The sequence below is a fragment of the Oncorhynchus nerka genome, linkage group LG8, assembly GCF_034236695.1.
Source record: "Oncorhynchus nerka isolate Pitt River linkage group LG8, Oner_Uvic_2.0, whole genome shotgun sequence".
NCBI classification, from domain to species: domain Eukaryota; kingdom Metazoa; phylum Chordata; class Actinopteri; order Salmoniformes; family Salmonidae; genus Oncorhynchus; species Oncorhynchus nerka.
The window spans coordinates 45,911,286-45,925,649 of NC_088403.1; the positions used below are offsets into that span (position 1 = coordinate 45,911,286).

Genomic DNA, 14,364 nt, shown 5'->3' on the forward strand with positions numbered 1-14,364 from the left:
TAGCATTTAGTTCATTAGCAACTTTGCAACCGCTTAATAGTTTTTTAGCATGTTAGCTAACCCTTCACCTAACCCTAACCTTAACTTTAACCCCTAACCCTAATCCCTAGCCTGGCTAACATTAGCCACCAAGCTAAAGTTGCCCACAACAAATTAGAATTCATAATATGAAATAGATGATGGACCATACCAAACATAACAGACCATACTCATTTGGGTGTCCCAAATTTTAGTTTACTATGTTACGTCTACCCCTGAGTCCAGGTTGTTTCAGCGAGGCTGGCCTCCAATACTGGTTCCATACAGAATCGACCGATTTCATACTTACTTTGCTCTGAAACCTCAGACCCATACACGGTCAATGACAACACATGCTCCAGCCAATGCATTGTCAATGCCTCTGCCCAGGGCTTTGGCTTGAACTATAGGAATCCCATTGGTTCTATGGAAGTATCCATTTCCCAGTATCATGACAGGAGACACTCCATCTTACCTCATGAAGGCAAAAGGGGGATTTTTTATGTATTACCTTTATTTAACTAGGCAAGTCAGTTAAGAACAAATTCTTATTGAAAATGATGGCCTACCCCAGACGATGCAGGGCCAATTGTGCACAACGCTATGGGACTCTAACCACGGTCAGACGTGATTCAGCCTGGATTTGAACCAGGGACTGTAGTGACGCCTCTTGCACTGAGAGGCAGTGCCTTACCGTGCTGCGTCACTCAGGCCTCTGGCAATAGATTAGATTGACTTGGATGTTGTTAATTGGGCTAGTAATTAGACAAATTCCATGTGGGCCAATGTGCCAGATTTGTGTATCATGTCATAGCCTACTGTAGGCTTATCAGACATTAAAGGGAAAAAACAGAGGCCTCTATTGAAACGATTTACCACATTGATAGGAAGGTCGGTGTTGAAATGATGACCACTTTAATGGGGAAAATTCTTTATGATGTAAGACTATGTATGTTACTGATAATATACAGTGTGTATATATGTATATATATATATATATATATATATATGTATGTATATATATTAAGTATGCTAGAACTGCCTTTGCTCTGAACTGGGCTATTTGTTTAATTCAACACATTTCATAGCCGTTACAAAACAAAGCCCAGTCTTCTGTAGGCTACGTGAGTGAGGAACAATAACAGAAGCAATAGGATCAGGCCCGGATTCCTTCTATCCGAGGGGTTTCTTGGCCACGCCTCTACACACACACACACACACACACACACAAATTGACATAATTTATTTGCCTTCCACACTAGACTGCGATAATGAGCCATGGGCTATAACTCGAAAGTATTTCTATATTCTTGGACTGGAACATTAACAATGCGCATGTTTTCAATTAATTCTCTTTTACAAGGACAACTTCTGAATTCTGGAAAGATAAAGTAAGTGTTCGAATCAAATGGATTCTAAATAGGAAAGTTTCTGTCTGTCATGCATCGTTCTGTTGCAATGTTCTGTTTTGGGTTGTTGAGTAATATAAATACAATTAATTGTATTTTTGTTGCGTTGTTGTGCTTAAAAACAGTGGAACAATATGAAGAATAACCATAGCAACCATGGAACATATAAACACACGCGGAAAGTTATCGACCTAAAGATGGCTACTATGTGGTAAAATTGTATCCGGACTTGTAGCTATACATTTAACCCGTTGAAACACTGTAACATTGTAGCCAAGCCTTCGTGCCTGTAATTTATCAGAAGTTATAGCGCAACTTGAAGTAGCCTAGCCTAGTGGTTGCCCACCGCCCAAGAGCAAGGAGTCGCCTTAATGCTGGCAGACGTTTAGGCTAACCAGAGCCTGGGTTTACTAGTTTATTTCCAACTATCGAACTATAATTTGAAAAACTAAAGACAAACTTTTTTTTATTCCTATTCTCAACCTGTTCCTGGACTGATTGTTGTTATTGAGTGACTGGATAATGTGCTCCTCCAGTAAGCCCAGGGTAGGTAGTGGGGTGGTGCTGGTGCGGCGGTTGGTGAAGGCTCCGCCGGACAGCGACATGTTCCAGGCGGCCACCTCCGGGGACCGTGACTGGCTGCGACTCAGCCTGAAGCGGGCGCTGTCCCCAACGCAGCTCGACAAACAGGTGAATCAAGCACTGTGTTGGCGGCTTGACTCGATGTCAATTCAATAACCCCATCTCTTGAAGTGCTAGTCATTTGTTTATATTTATGCAATCCAACATGTTATCTGTGGCTGTACTGACCTGCTGAGTGTCTGTGTCTGTCTGAGCGTGTGTCCATCCGTCTGCCCTTTTGTGCCTGTCTGAGTGCAGTGCTCGCCTGCATACCTATATGTACACACACACTAGGGTCTGACGGTGCTCCACGTGGCCAGCCTACACGGGCAGTTGGAGTGTATGAAGCTGCTGTTGGCATCCCAAGTGGTGGACATAAACGCCAGCTGCCCCCTGGGCCGCAGACCCATCCACATGGTCCTCACTGCCAAGAGCAGACCCCACTCCCATGCCTGCCTCACCTACCTACTGGAGCATGGAGCCCTGCCAAACGTGTACGACATCATCTCTTGCTCTGACAACATTATCCCAATGTCTATAATGAGCGTTACCTTTATAATGACGATGATGGTGATAATGACAGTGAAGATGAAGAAGGTGGTAATGATGTACTTTAAGAGAGTTGTGTAATTGGTTCATTTCCAGAGCCACTGACACAGGGTTGACGCCCCTCCACCTGGCTGCCACCGAGGGCCTGTGGGAGTGTACCAAGACTCTAGTGCAGGCGGGGGCAGACACTGGTGCACGAGACAACCGAGGACACACACCTCTGGAACTGGCACGCATCTGGTGCCACAGAAGGATTGCCAGGTGTGTGTATGTGTGTGAGAGAAAGAAAGACAGAAATAGAGGTATAGAGAAAGAGATGTGTGTGTGTGTTTGTTTGACAGGTTTGGTGTAGTAGTAGGGGTAACAAGTTGTGTACTTACCAGTTAATACAGCCATGTCAGAGAGATATTCATAGATCAGCTGAGGGGCGAGTGGCGCCTAGGAGTGGCGCCCCCTATCAGATGACAATGAGTTTACTCCTCTTATTTCTTAACAGAAGTGACACTTTACTTGACTGTATGTGTGACTGACTGTGGCTAGGTTTCTGAAGGACTCTATGTGGCAGAACGAGAAGAAAAGAGAGATGGAGAGGCTCAAGGCGCTGCAGAACCTTCGGCAGGACCTGTTCAACATGCACAGGAGGGCCGAGAACATAGAGAAGGTTCGTCTACTCTACTGTGTGGAAAAACACAACGCAGTTATTATTACTGTTAACATTTTACTGATAGGAAGTTACTCATGAGTTACATAGATCTAACACTGTCATCAATGTTAAAATGTCCAAACGCTTGAATTTAATCAAAAAGGAATCATTACTTTTTTCCTAACGATTGTTACCTGGTTCTCCTCCGTGTCCATTTTTCTATGGTGACCTCCCTCAGGTGGGGAGACAGAAGTTGATGGAAGAGAAGGTCACGACGTGGGCCGATAAGAAAGGCCTTCCCCTCCTCTGGGCCCAGCCTGTGGCCACATGGAACCAGGCTCACGCCCACTGTCTCTCCCCAGACCAGAGGCCACAAAGCCAGAGGACCAAGGTCTGCCACAGGCAGCATCCAGGGGCCCCTCCTCGGGAGGCCTGGAACATCTCCCCCAACCCCTCCAAACCCCCGCCGGCCTCTGTCTCCCGGCCCCAGGGTGTGCGTCTGAGCAGCCAGCCCGAGAGGTCCCCTCCAGAGCCCGACCTGAGGCGCAGCATAACTCTCTGCAGGGCCCGTGGGGATGGACGTCCCCAGTACACTGCCAAGTGGGACGGGTCCCCCCAGTCGGTCCCCAACCTGCCCTGGGATGTCCTTCAGAGGGGGCTGTTCTCTGCTGCCTTCCCATCAAGGATTGCCTCGCCCAACCACTTCCAGCCCAACCATGTGCTGGATCTGCCGCGCCTCGGCTGCTCCCCAGGACCCAACACCTCTCCCTGGACAGAGGTGGCCATGCACCTGGCTGAGGAGCTGGAGCCTGGCCACTACTGACTGGATGGAGAGGTAGAAGTTGCCCCTAACCAATGATCCAGAGTCAGATTTATTTAATCCCTCTAAGTGTTAAGGTTAGAATGGCAGGTAGGGCAATCTGATCCTAGATCTGTGGCTGGGGGCAACTTCTACTTTAAGGAGTGGTGGAGATCCACTTTCTCCCAGTCTTAATCTACTGTAATGGAGAGACACTGTACTGACTCTACTGTCACCAAGCATCACAGGTGATTGGACAGTGGTGTTCTGCAAAACATAGATTTTGCATATCAGGAGTATTTTTATTATTAAAAGGTGTGATATTTGAGAAACATTACTGGTGTCATTAATACTGTATATTCTTGTCCAATAAAAATTGTCAGAGATTATGAAAGGCGTACAAGGATTGTTTGGCAATGTCAGAGCTAACTCCCGAAAATGGTTACAAATGGGTATTGTAATTAGTATATGACTATCTATGTATGTTGTTGAATACAGGAGAAATAAGGACTACCCTGTAACTTTCCACCCTGGGGTTGCTGTCCCAATTAAGTGCTTTCGTGTCATTATAGGGCTCCCCCATCCCAATGTCAAACTGGCTATGCATACATAAGTGGAACAGCTGAGTTCACCAGTCTCCAGCTACTTCTCTGTGATTGGAGCTCCTCGGTCTCCTGCGCGAAGGTAAGGGAGAAGGGAGGGGTGACACATGGCTGAGACCACAGTAACCTGGGTCACTTGTCACAAACAGGGGCCTGCTGTCTTGATGACACTCCCTCGGGGTCTAGTCTGGGTCTGCAGGTGAGAGCTTGTCAAAAGAAGGTAGGGGGTGGAGGTGGGAGTTGTGGTTTTGTCCGCTTACTTTGTCATCATAACGCTCACACTTCCTGAGAATCACTTCACACCCCAGCAATGGCATGTCCTGACCTCTGCTCAACCTTTCGCCCCCTCTCCCCCCAAATGCTGCTAGCCCCAGAACATACACGTATAGTGAAAGCACACAATCAATATAGAGTACTTTGCAAAAGTAGGGTCATGTTCAGTTCAGTAGTGGGAGATCAATTTTTTGGAATGGAGAAATTACTAAACACAAGTCCAATAACAACGCTTATTTTCTGTTAGAAGTGTTTAAACAATTCATACCCAGTGAACACAACCCAGGAAAGTAATTCCACATAACCGTTCACATATTGAGTCTCACACCAGGTTAACAGAAAGGTTGCTTGTTCAAATCCCTGAGCTGACTAGGTGAAAAATCTGTCGATGTGCCCTTGAGCAAGGCACTTAACCCTAGTTGCTCCCTAGTAATTCGCTCTGGATAAGAGAGTCTGATAACATTTTACATTTAAGTAATTTAACTGCCTCGCCGCCAATCATTGATTAAGTCTGACAGTGGGGTCCGGAATTATTGGATCCCTTGATAAAGATGAGCAAAAAAAAAGTATATAAAATATACTGTAAATTAGTTATTTAACCTTTAACTAGGCCAGTCAGTTAAGATCAAATTCTTATTTTACAATGACGGCCGACCCCCTAACCCAGACGATACTGGGTCAATTGTGCGCTGCCCTATGGGACTACCGATCACGGCTGGTTGTGATACAGGATCGAACCAGGGTCTGTAGTGACGCCTCTACAGTAGCACTGAGATGCAGTGCCTTAGACCGCTGCGCCACTCGGGAGGCTATTACGACTAATACAATTGCTCAGAGAAAGATTTTGTTTAACAAGTTAAATCAACACCACAAATATAGGGGTCAAATATGATTGGATCCTGTTTCCAATACCCTAGCACGCTCCCCTTGCGAGGATAACGACACTGAGCCTTTTTCTAAAATGTTTTATGAGATTGGATAGCACATCGGAAGGGATCTTAGACCATTCTTCCATACATAATCTTTCCAGATCCTCCCCCGTAGGGATGATTGTTCTTTCGAAGGACAAACCCACCGCTGGTGGGCGTGTCCAAAGAGCTCTATTTTTATGTCATATGCCCATAGCACAGGTTCAAATTCAAGTGCCAACGCCGTTTAGTGAACTCCAATCGTTGCTATGGTCAGATGACATGAAAATACATACTCAGAAAACACCTCATCCCTACTGTAAAATATGGTGGTGGATCTTTGATGTTATGGGGCTATTTCCACTGGTCTTGGGGCCCTAGTTAAGGACATCATAAACTTGACCAAGTATCAGGAGATATTAGCTAAAAACCTGTTTGCCTCTGCCAGGAGGCTGAAACTTGGCAGCAAGTTAATCTTCCAGCAACACAATAACCCAAGCACATATCAAAATCCACAAAGAAATTGTTAATCGACCACAAAAAAAATCAATATTTTTCAATGTACCCCATACTAGATCCTTGTACTCCATTGAAAACCTGTGGTTTGAATTGAAGAGGGTAGTCCTTAAGCGCAGACGAAAGAGGTCCAAGGATCTGGAAAGATTCTATATAGAGTAATGGTCTAAGATCCCTCCCAATGCGTTCTCCAATTTCATAAAACATTTAGAAAAAGTCAGTGCCATTATCCTCGCAAAGGGCGAGGGTGCTGGAGTATTGAAAGCAGGGCGTGCAATAATTGTGATTATTTTTGTTGTGTTACTTGTCAAACAATGAGACCACATCATCTAGTATAAACACATTATTTTAGCTCACTATTAGTATTTCTTACTTTAGTTTTTGTTGCTCATTTTTATCAAGGGATCCAATAATTCCATACCCCAGCGAAAATACCATTTATCTTCCACACAGTCAGTGATGAGTCTCACCATATAACTGCCTCTTTAATAGCAATGCTACACATCCCTTTCGCAGTTTCTCTCGCCAAACTTACCCGATTCACCCATAACAAGCGTACAAAAATGATTGCGCGTCAACTACCTTATCACAGATTCATAAGTATTCGTGGGCATGTTAGTTTGTTTCTGTTTTTTTTTTAATCAATTGACATACAAAAGAAAAATCACTTGTATTATTTAAGCTTTCCTTTTCTTCTTTTGAATGGCTCAAGAGAATGAGCAGTTTGAGAGCCATGGAGTCATTGATGATTGTTGAACGGTACAAAAGAAAAACGCATTTGTTCCTATGCGGCCACGTACAAACATTGGCTTAGTAGGCGACCCCATACTAGTAGGGAGTTAGCGACCCAGCACACAACAAAAGGGCTGCTTCCCAAAATGGTACCCTATTCCCTTCATAGGGCACTAGTTTTTTTTTTACCAGGGCCCATGGGACTCTGCACCATGTAGGGAATAGGGTGACCTTTGGGACGCAAACAAGTGATCCGGTCTAGGCCTCGTTTCACGCCAACCCTGTTCCCCTCTTCAACCTGCCCTCCACCTCCAACTGACTAAAACCGAGAGGGGACAACATGAACTTGTCCAATAAGAAACACTGGTTTTAGTTTTTTTTTTTTTAAACAGAACAGAATAGTCTGATGCAGAAGAGAGCCTATTTGAGACACCTCCTGTAGCTGGAGAACAGGAGCCAGGGAGGCATTCAGTTCTTTGTTTGCAGTCACCATCATCACAGACAACCATGGATACCCTATTCACTATATGGTGCACTATATAGGCAACAGAGTGCCAATTCAGATGCAGACAGCGCTAGAGGGAGAAAGAGAGCGACTATGAGAGATGTACAAGTTCTGTAAACACACTGCTGCTAGTCCTTCGCAATAACGGGAAGCTCTCGTCTGCTCTGCTACGATGAGCTCTTCTTCCACCTCTCCATTCGTCCCTTCCCAAATATACCCTTGTACCCCTTACCACCCCCGACCACCCCAACCCCCCCCCCCGAGTAGAGCCTCAGTACATCTTCTGTCGACTAGGCAACACTGCCTCCTTGAGGAAAGAGAAGATGAGCAGGATGCCAGACCTCTTGCCCCTCTTGCCCTTGGTGAAGTAATTTGAGACCACGTCATCTAGAGAAGGAAAGAGAGGAGAAAAATACATTTGAAATGTGTTGAAGTTGTTGAGAAAGAGAGTTAAATCATTTTTAGTAAAAGAACCTGGTTGGCTAAGAGGTGAACAACTGGGGGGGAATGGTACCTGAACGTGCTATATCTGGGTGGGGTCCAGCAGGGAGAAAACATTTAACGGAACTAGTTATATAGGGAAAAACGTACTTTCCTGGTAAACGTTTTCCATTGTAATTAAGTGTGTGCCCTACTGAACAGGACTAAGTATCCGTATCATAAGGCTCTGGTCAAAAGCAGTGCACTACACAGGAAATTGGGTGTCATTTCAGACTTCGCCTTAAGAGCTCACCTCCTTGCTGCACGGTGGACGGAAGCACGTTCTCCCCCGCCGATAGCGACACAAAGAAGGAGAAGGGGATGATCCACAGGCAGATGGTGAAGTACGCCAGGACCTTCAGGGAGAAGAAGATATGGAATTGAGAAGAATTGAGAAGGAAAAGAGGAGCTACAGGGCCAGGAGTGATTCCTGACAAGGAAATACTCTGCCTTTAGAGTTTACGACTAGGGCTCAGAGTTTTTCCTGATCATAGCAAAACATATAGCCTATGACTACTAGGTCCTAATCAGCAGACGGCTGTTCTGTAAACACCGGCCTGAGAGGCTTTGTATGAAGGGCAAAAGAAAAAGCAGTGACTTTGTCACATACAACAGAATCAGTGTTGAGAGAAAACAATGATAAATCCGTGAGTCCTCGGTCTTTGAATATTAACTTCATTCAGTTTAAATATTCCCATTACACATCGCAACTGTCTTTGCCCTAGGTGAGGTATTTGCAGGGTTGGGGAGTAACTGATAAAAAAAAACGGTCTTCTTATGAAGGGGAAAGTAATCCAAAAGTACCTGCAAGTAATCTGATTACGCTACTGAGTTGGTGTAATCCATAAATTATGTTACTGATCACAATTTTGGACAGGTAACTAGTAATTGTAATGATTACATTTGGAACGTAACCTACCCAACCCTGAGTGTTTGAGCCATCACTCATATAGTTCCATTATGTCATTTGCTAAGTAAATAAAAGATTATGTTCCCTGCAATACTTTGCTCATAAGAGCTCAGGAGTAATCAACACAGATTAGGCTTACCTCAGAGGTGTGTGTGTGTGTACGTCCTAGGCTTACCTCTGAGAAGGGGTAATACTCTTCAGCAAAGTACTGGAAAGCCATGTAGTGATTCAACACCACCAATACTGAGAGAAAGAGGGAGAGCGGGGGGGGGGGGGGGAAAGACAAAGATGTAGGAGGGATGAATAGTGTATTTTAAACAGTTCAATTAGGCCACACATGACCAGGGAAGAAACTCCAGGCCCTGCATATTATCGATTGGCGTTTACATCTAGAAAGCTATCGCCACTGTACACTTGTTCCCGCCTCAGCTGCTGCCTGCCTCTGATGCTCACCACAGGAGAGAATGAAGTTGGGTGAGCTCAGCAGTATGTAAGGGAAGGTCTGCAGGAGGCCAAAGTACACCAGGTTGGTGAAGAGACCACAGCCCATCATCAGCCATGGGAAGCCCTCAAACAGGTACAGGCCCGTCAGCACACCTGTAGAGAACTAAAGTACAGTACACAGAGGAGGGGTGTTAGTAGTACTCCTCCCCTCTGTGGTATAGGACACATCTGAAATGCCTATTCACCATATAGTGCAACATTTTTGTTCATAGGCCTCTGGGCCAAAGTAGTGCAACATTTTGAATGCGGCCTAGGACATATGGGAATACTGGGTCACCTAACAAGTAAAAAGGGGGAGAAGGGGAGAGTTGTTCAGAAGAGATGAATGTACAAGTAGGTGACCAAGATATTTAGGCTGTAAGACTGATCGGTTACTGTAGAGAGGTAGTTTGAATGTGTACACTGTAGGCCGAAGTGTTCTGGGAAATGATCGGTCAAATTCACTGTGTTAGATATCATCCAAGAGAAACTACTCACCAGTATCATGTACTTTATTATTCGACTAGTGGCAACTGTGTACTCTTCTATTAGTTCTGCCAAATAATACAGGCCAGCAGCTGGGGGGAGGAGAGACGTACTAATAAATAAAATAAAAACAACCAACAAAATGCATTTACCAGCTTGTCCATAGACAGCACTGTGACATACAAGGGATGAGATCGATTGATGAATAAGTAAACAACATTCACGGCAGTAAACACACACAAACAAACACATACACAAGACCCAAAATAACCCCTGAAAAACTGAAGGTAGCCTAGACAGAATCAGACATTTACTAACATGCTTCCAGAAAAGGCTACTTGAGGCAAAAGCACTAAAACGAGTCAGAACAATTACGTCAAAGAGAAGGGGGCGACAGCACACACACACACACACACGAAGGATCTGCATCTCGTCACGTAAGGCAAAGTACTCCATGCCCACCCGGCCTTCTAAACACACAGAGTGCACTTTTGAACCCTATGTCCAAGTGCCGGTGAAACTCATAGCGAGGCATGACAGGCAGACATTTTTATTTATTTATTACCCCGCATCGGACAGCTCTCTCTCTCTCTTCGTTCTACCACCTCACTGCAAACTCACTCACTGTTTGAACAAGAGATTCAAGAGCTGTTTTGACGCACATTCGCATTAAATCCACACGGACTATATTAACTTACCGGTTATTGGTGATTACTACATCATTGTTGATGACATTAGTTGCTAAAATAGACATGCCGGACAATAAGTGACAGCTGTCCAATCAGATTGGATTTTAGGATAAAACTAAACAGCCTGTGACAAAAGTTCACTCACTCGACTTTCAAACTAGTATTATCTTCTAAGTTTACAGATGCGCATGCATTTAACACGTCAAAAATGTGTATAATTTGTCAGCCCATCTGCACAGCTAAACCTACTAGCCCAGTAGACTGGTTTTAAACAAGGGCATAAGCCAGATGACTTCTACCCCATTCAGTCATACACACTAACTGCTTTAGCGCCTATTGACTAGGATTTGCCAGGGTGCTCAAGATTATCATGATACTTAGGTGCCGATGCGATATGTATTGCAATTCTCACTATTCTAAAAAGGTATTGCGATCATCAAAAATAATATCCAGATATCTAACTATCGACTTTTTTTCCATATCACTAATATTGACAATAGTATCTTCCCGAAAGTTAAACACGCATCGGTTGCGGTACGGTTTTGGAAGCATAAGGAGTGTATCTTCATATCAGCGCGAAATACTTTTCTATTTAAATTAGTACACACCTTTATATGGTTAGGGTTCCCACACAGAGGGGAGTATTTGGCTGTTTTGGCTTCCAGAGCCAATTTGCCTTTAAACAAAACATTGGTCCTTGGAATCAGAGTATGTGAGCGGAGCGGAACAATCTGTCAGGTCACTGCACAGCTATTTTCAGGTCTCTCCAGAGATGTTCAAACAGGTTCAAGTCTGGGCTCTGGCTGGGCCACTCAAGGACATTCAGAGACTTGTCCCGAAGCCATTCCTGCGTTGTCTTGGCTGTGTGCTTAGGGCCGTTGTCCTGTTGGACCTTCACCCCAATCAGGGGTCCTGATTGCTCTGGGGCAGGTTTTCATCAAGAAGCTCTCTGTACTTTGCTCCGTTCAGCTTTTCCTCGATCCTGACTAGTCTCCCAGTCCCTGCCGCTGAAAAACATCCCCATAGCATGATGCCGCCACCACCATGCTTCACCGTAGAGATGGTGCCAGGTTTCCTCAAGACATGGCGCTTGGCATTCAGACAAAATAGTTCAACCTTGGTTTCATCAGTCAGACCAGAGAATCTTGTTTCTCATGATCTGAGAGTCCTTTAGGTGCCTTTTGACCAACTCCAAGCAGGCTGTCATGTGCCTTTTTACTGAGGAGTGGCTTCCATCTGGCCACTCTACCTTAAAGGCCTGATAGGTGGAGTGCTGCAGAGATGCTTGTCCTTCTGGAAGGTTCTCCCATCTCCAAAGAGGAACTCTGGAGCTCTGTCAGAGTGACCATCGGGTTCTTGGTCACCTCCCTGACCAAGGCCCTTCTCCACAATTGCTCAATTTGGCTGGGCGGCCAGCTCTAGGAAGTCTTGGTGGTTCCAAACTTCTTCCATCTAAGAATGATGGTGGCCAGTGTGTTATTGCAGGCCTTCAATTCTGAAGAAATGTTTTGGTACCCTTCCCCAGATCTGTGCCTCAACACAATCCTGTGTCGGAACTCTACGGACAATTCCTTCGACCTCATGGCTTGGTTTTTGCTCTGACATGCACTGTCAATTGTGGCACCTTATATAGTGTGTGCCTTTCCAAATCATGTCCAATCAATTGAATTTACAACAAGTGGACTCAAATCAAGGACGATCAATGGAAACATGATGTACCTGAGCTCAATTTCGAGTCTCAGAGCAAAGGGGCTGATTACTTACGTAAATAAGATGTTTTTTAAAATTAATTTGTAAACATTTCTAAAACCCTGTGTTCGCTTTGTCATTATGGTGTATTGTGTGTAGATTGATGAGGATTTTTCCCCCCATCCATTTTAGAATAAACCTGTAATGTAACAAAATATGGAAATGCACTGTATATGCTCTTTAATACGACATGTAGCCTATTTGAAATCACATGGTTTGGTTTCAATACTTAAAAACGAAATGGTAGGTCCAGGTAGTCACAAATATAGACGAGTGTTTGCTAAATTGCGATTTCGATGAATGGAGCGGTGTGCAAGCGGGATTTAGGACCACTCAACTCCGCTGCTTGGAATATAGGAGTAACATTAGGGCAACCGTCGAACAGTTACGTGCCAGACATTTCTATCCAACTATTGCGTTATACGATTGGCTTTCCAATAACGTTAGTTTGCGATTTTGTAAATAGCAGTGTTGTGGTAAAGATACTCGCTAACTAGTTAGTTACTAGTAACTAGTTACTACTAGCCCCTTGCACAACAACCAGCAATCGGTATGGACCAGCAATAGGTAGTTAACATTGGGTAAGGTTTGTCACCAGTTGCAAGCTGGATGAAACGCCGCAGGTGAGCCAATATATTACTGTAGTGATTACAGTTAACTTTGCACGTGAAAACAGGTAGATTTGCTTAACTCTCTTGGTTGGATTGTGAATCACAACTAACGTTAGCTACCCAGTTGGCTGTTAGCTCACACACTAGCCGTAGCTAGCTATTGTTACTATTGGGAATTTGCCACGCTACGTTATGTGCCTAGCATTGTTAACTACATTTCTACTATTATCCCAACTGGCAAATTAGTAAAGTTTATTCTGCCACATTGCTGGTTGTCACTTTGCTTGCACCCCTGAGCCCAGGCCGAATTGGCATGCATCGATAGGCTGGGTGTGAAAGAAGGTAATGTGGCAATGCTAGCTACTGTAGCTAACAACTTCAAAAAGTAAACTCACCAATTGCTAGTGTGATGAAAGATATCTGTATCACCAACGACAGCCAACTTAGTAAACAAATAAACCACATCTCGTTTCATGTAAAAACAACACACACACATATATATATATTTAAAAACAAAAGTGACAGTAAGTGCTACGAAATAATTTAGCTAACTGGCGGTTGGTCAAAGTTCGCCCCACTGGCAGTCGGACATTGAGGAAAGCGCTGCAGTCTCCAGGCTACAGCGCCAGTTATGGTCGGAGGAACTCCAGCACATTTGGACAGAGGGGGAGCTGCCTGCGCTCTGTAGTTTACAGCTAGAGCTGGAATAAACGATCAGAAATGAATGTGCTGCTATTACCTGCTGGTCTTCCAGGTATGCTGTAAATGGTTAAATAACAGTAGAATCTTAATAGTGAGACAGTGGTAGAAATATAGTAGAATTAATAAGCTACTTTATTTCTGTTGATTTCATCACACACACAGAGAGAGAGAGAGAGAGAGAGAGAGAGAAAGGAGACACCTACACAGAAGGGAGTAGCAACATTATTTAAAAATCCTCCACCTTTGAGATTGAGTGGCAAAAAAACAATGAAAAATGTATGCTGAAAGTGAAAAGCAGACCTTTCTAGTAAAGGAGCCAAATTAAATAAATATATAATGACAGAACAGCGTGCAGCAGAAACTAAAATGGTGTCAAAGTGTGAAAGTAATCCCATCCTTTTCAAATGCTTTTACCAAAGAGCAGGGGTGTGTGGAAGTGTGAACTCAAAAAGCTGCCATCCATCCAGCCTCCATTTCAGACACTTTCAGAAGCTGGAGGACCTTTAAGATCACCTGAGTGCTCTTAGCTCGACAACACCTTGGCAACCCAAGTATATGAAGTGCCTAAATGGCAGCCGACACAATTCCTCTGTTGTGTGAGCTAATTAAGGCGCTAGGTCTCTAGCTACAAGGAGGTCCAGAGTGCAGAATGAGAGGAAAGGTAGCTGTCCACTCTTCA

The 14,364-nt window shown here is 44.4% G+C and overlaps 2 protein-coding genes across 3 annotated transcripts; one reads left to right on the plus strand and one right to left on the minus strand.

Annotated features, from left to right (window-relative positions):
- The first annotated feature begins 1,230 nt into the window (after window positions 1–1,230).
- On the plus strand, window positions 1,231–4,433 carry ankrd53 (ankyrin repeat domain 53). Its single transcript, XM_029666623.1, has 6 exons — window positions 1,231–1,409; window positions 1,964–2,117; window positions 2,343–2,542; window positions 2,694–2,858; window positions 3,138–3,258; window positions 3,479–4,433. The coding sequence occupies exons 1-6, from the start codon at window positions 1,297–1,299 to the stop codon at window positions 4,061–4,063; spliced, it is 1,338 nt and encodes a 445-aa protein (XP_029522483.1). The 5' UTR covers window positions 1,231–1,296; the 3' UTR covers window positions 4,064–4,433.
- Window positions 4,434–7,831: 3,398 nt separating this feature from the next.
- Window positions 7,832–13,604, minus strand: LOC115133417 (protein TEX261-like). 2 transcript variants are annotated; one of them, XM_029666627.2, is made up of 6 exons: window positions 13,379–13,604; window positions 9,947–10,026; window positions 9,419–9,572; window positions 9,141–9,208; window positions 8,309–8,411; window positions 7,832–7,962 (listed from the first exon to the last, which is right to left on the minus strand). In XM_029666627.2, exons 1-6 carry the CDS (start codon window positions 13,446–13,448, stop codon window positions 7,847–7,849), a joined length of 591 nt encoding a protein of 196 aa, XP_029522487.1. In that variant the 5' UTR covers window positions 13,449–13,604; the 3' UTR covers window positions 7,832–7,846. The 2 variants fall into 2 exon arrangements, with proteins under 2 accessions (XP_029522487.1, XP_029522485.2); XM_029666625.2 differs by having other exon boundaries at window positions 9,947–10,046.
- Window positions 13,605–14,364: the final 760 nt, after the last annotated feature.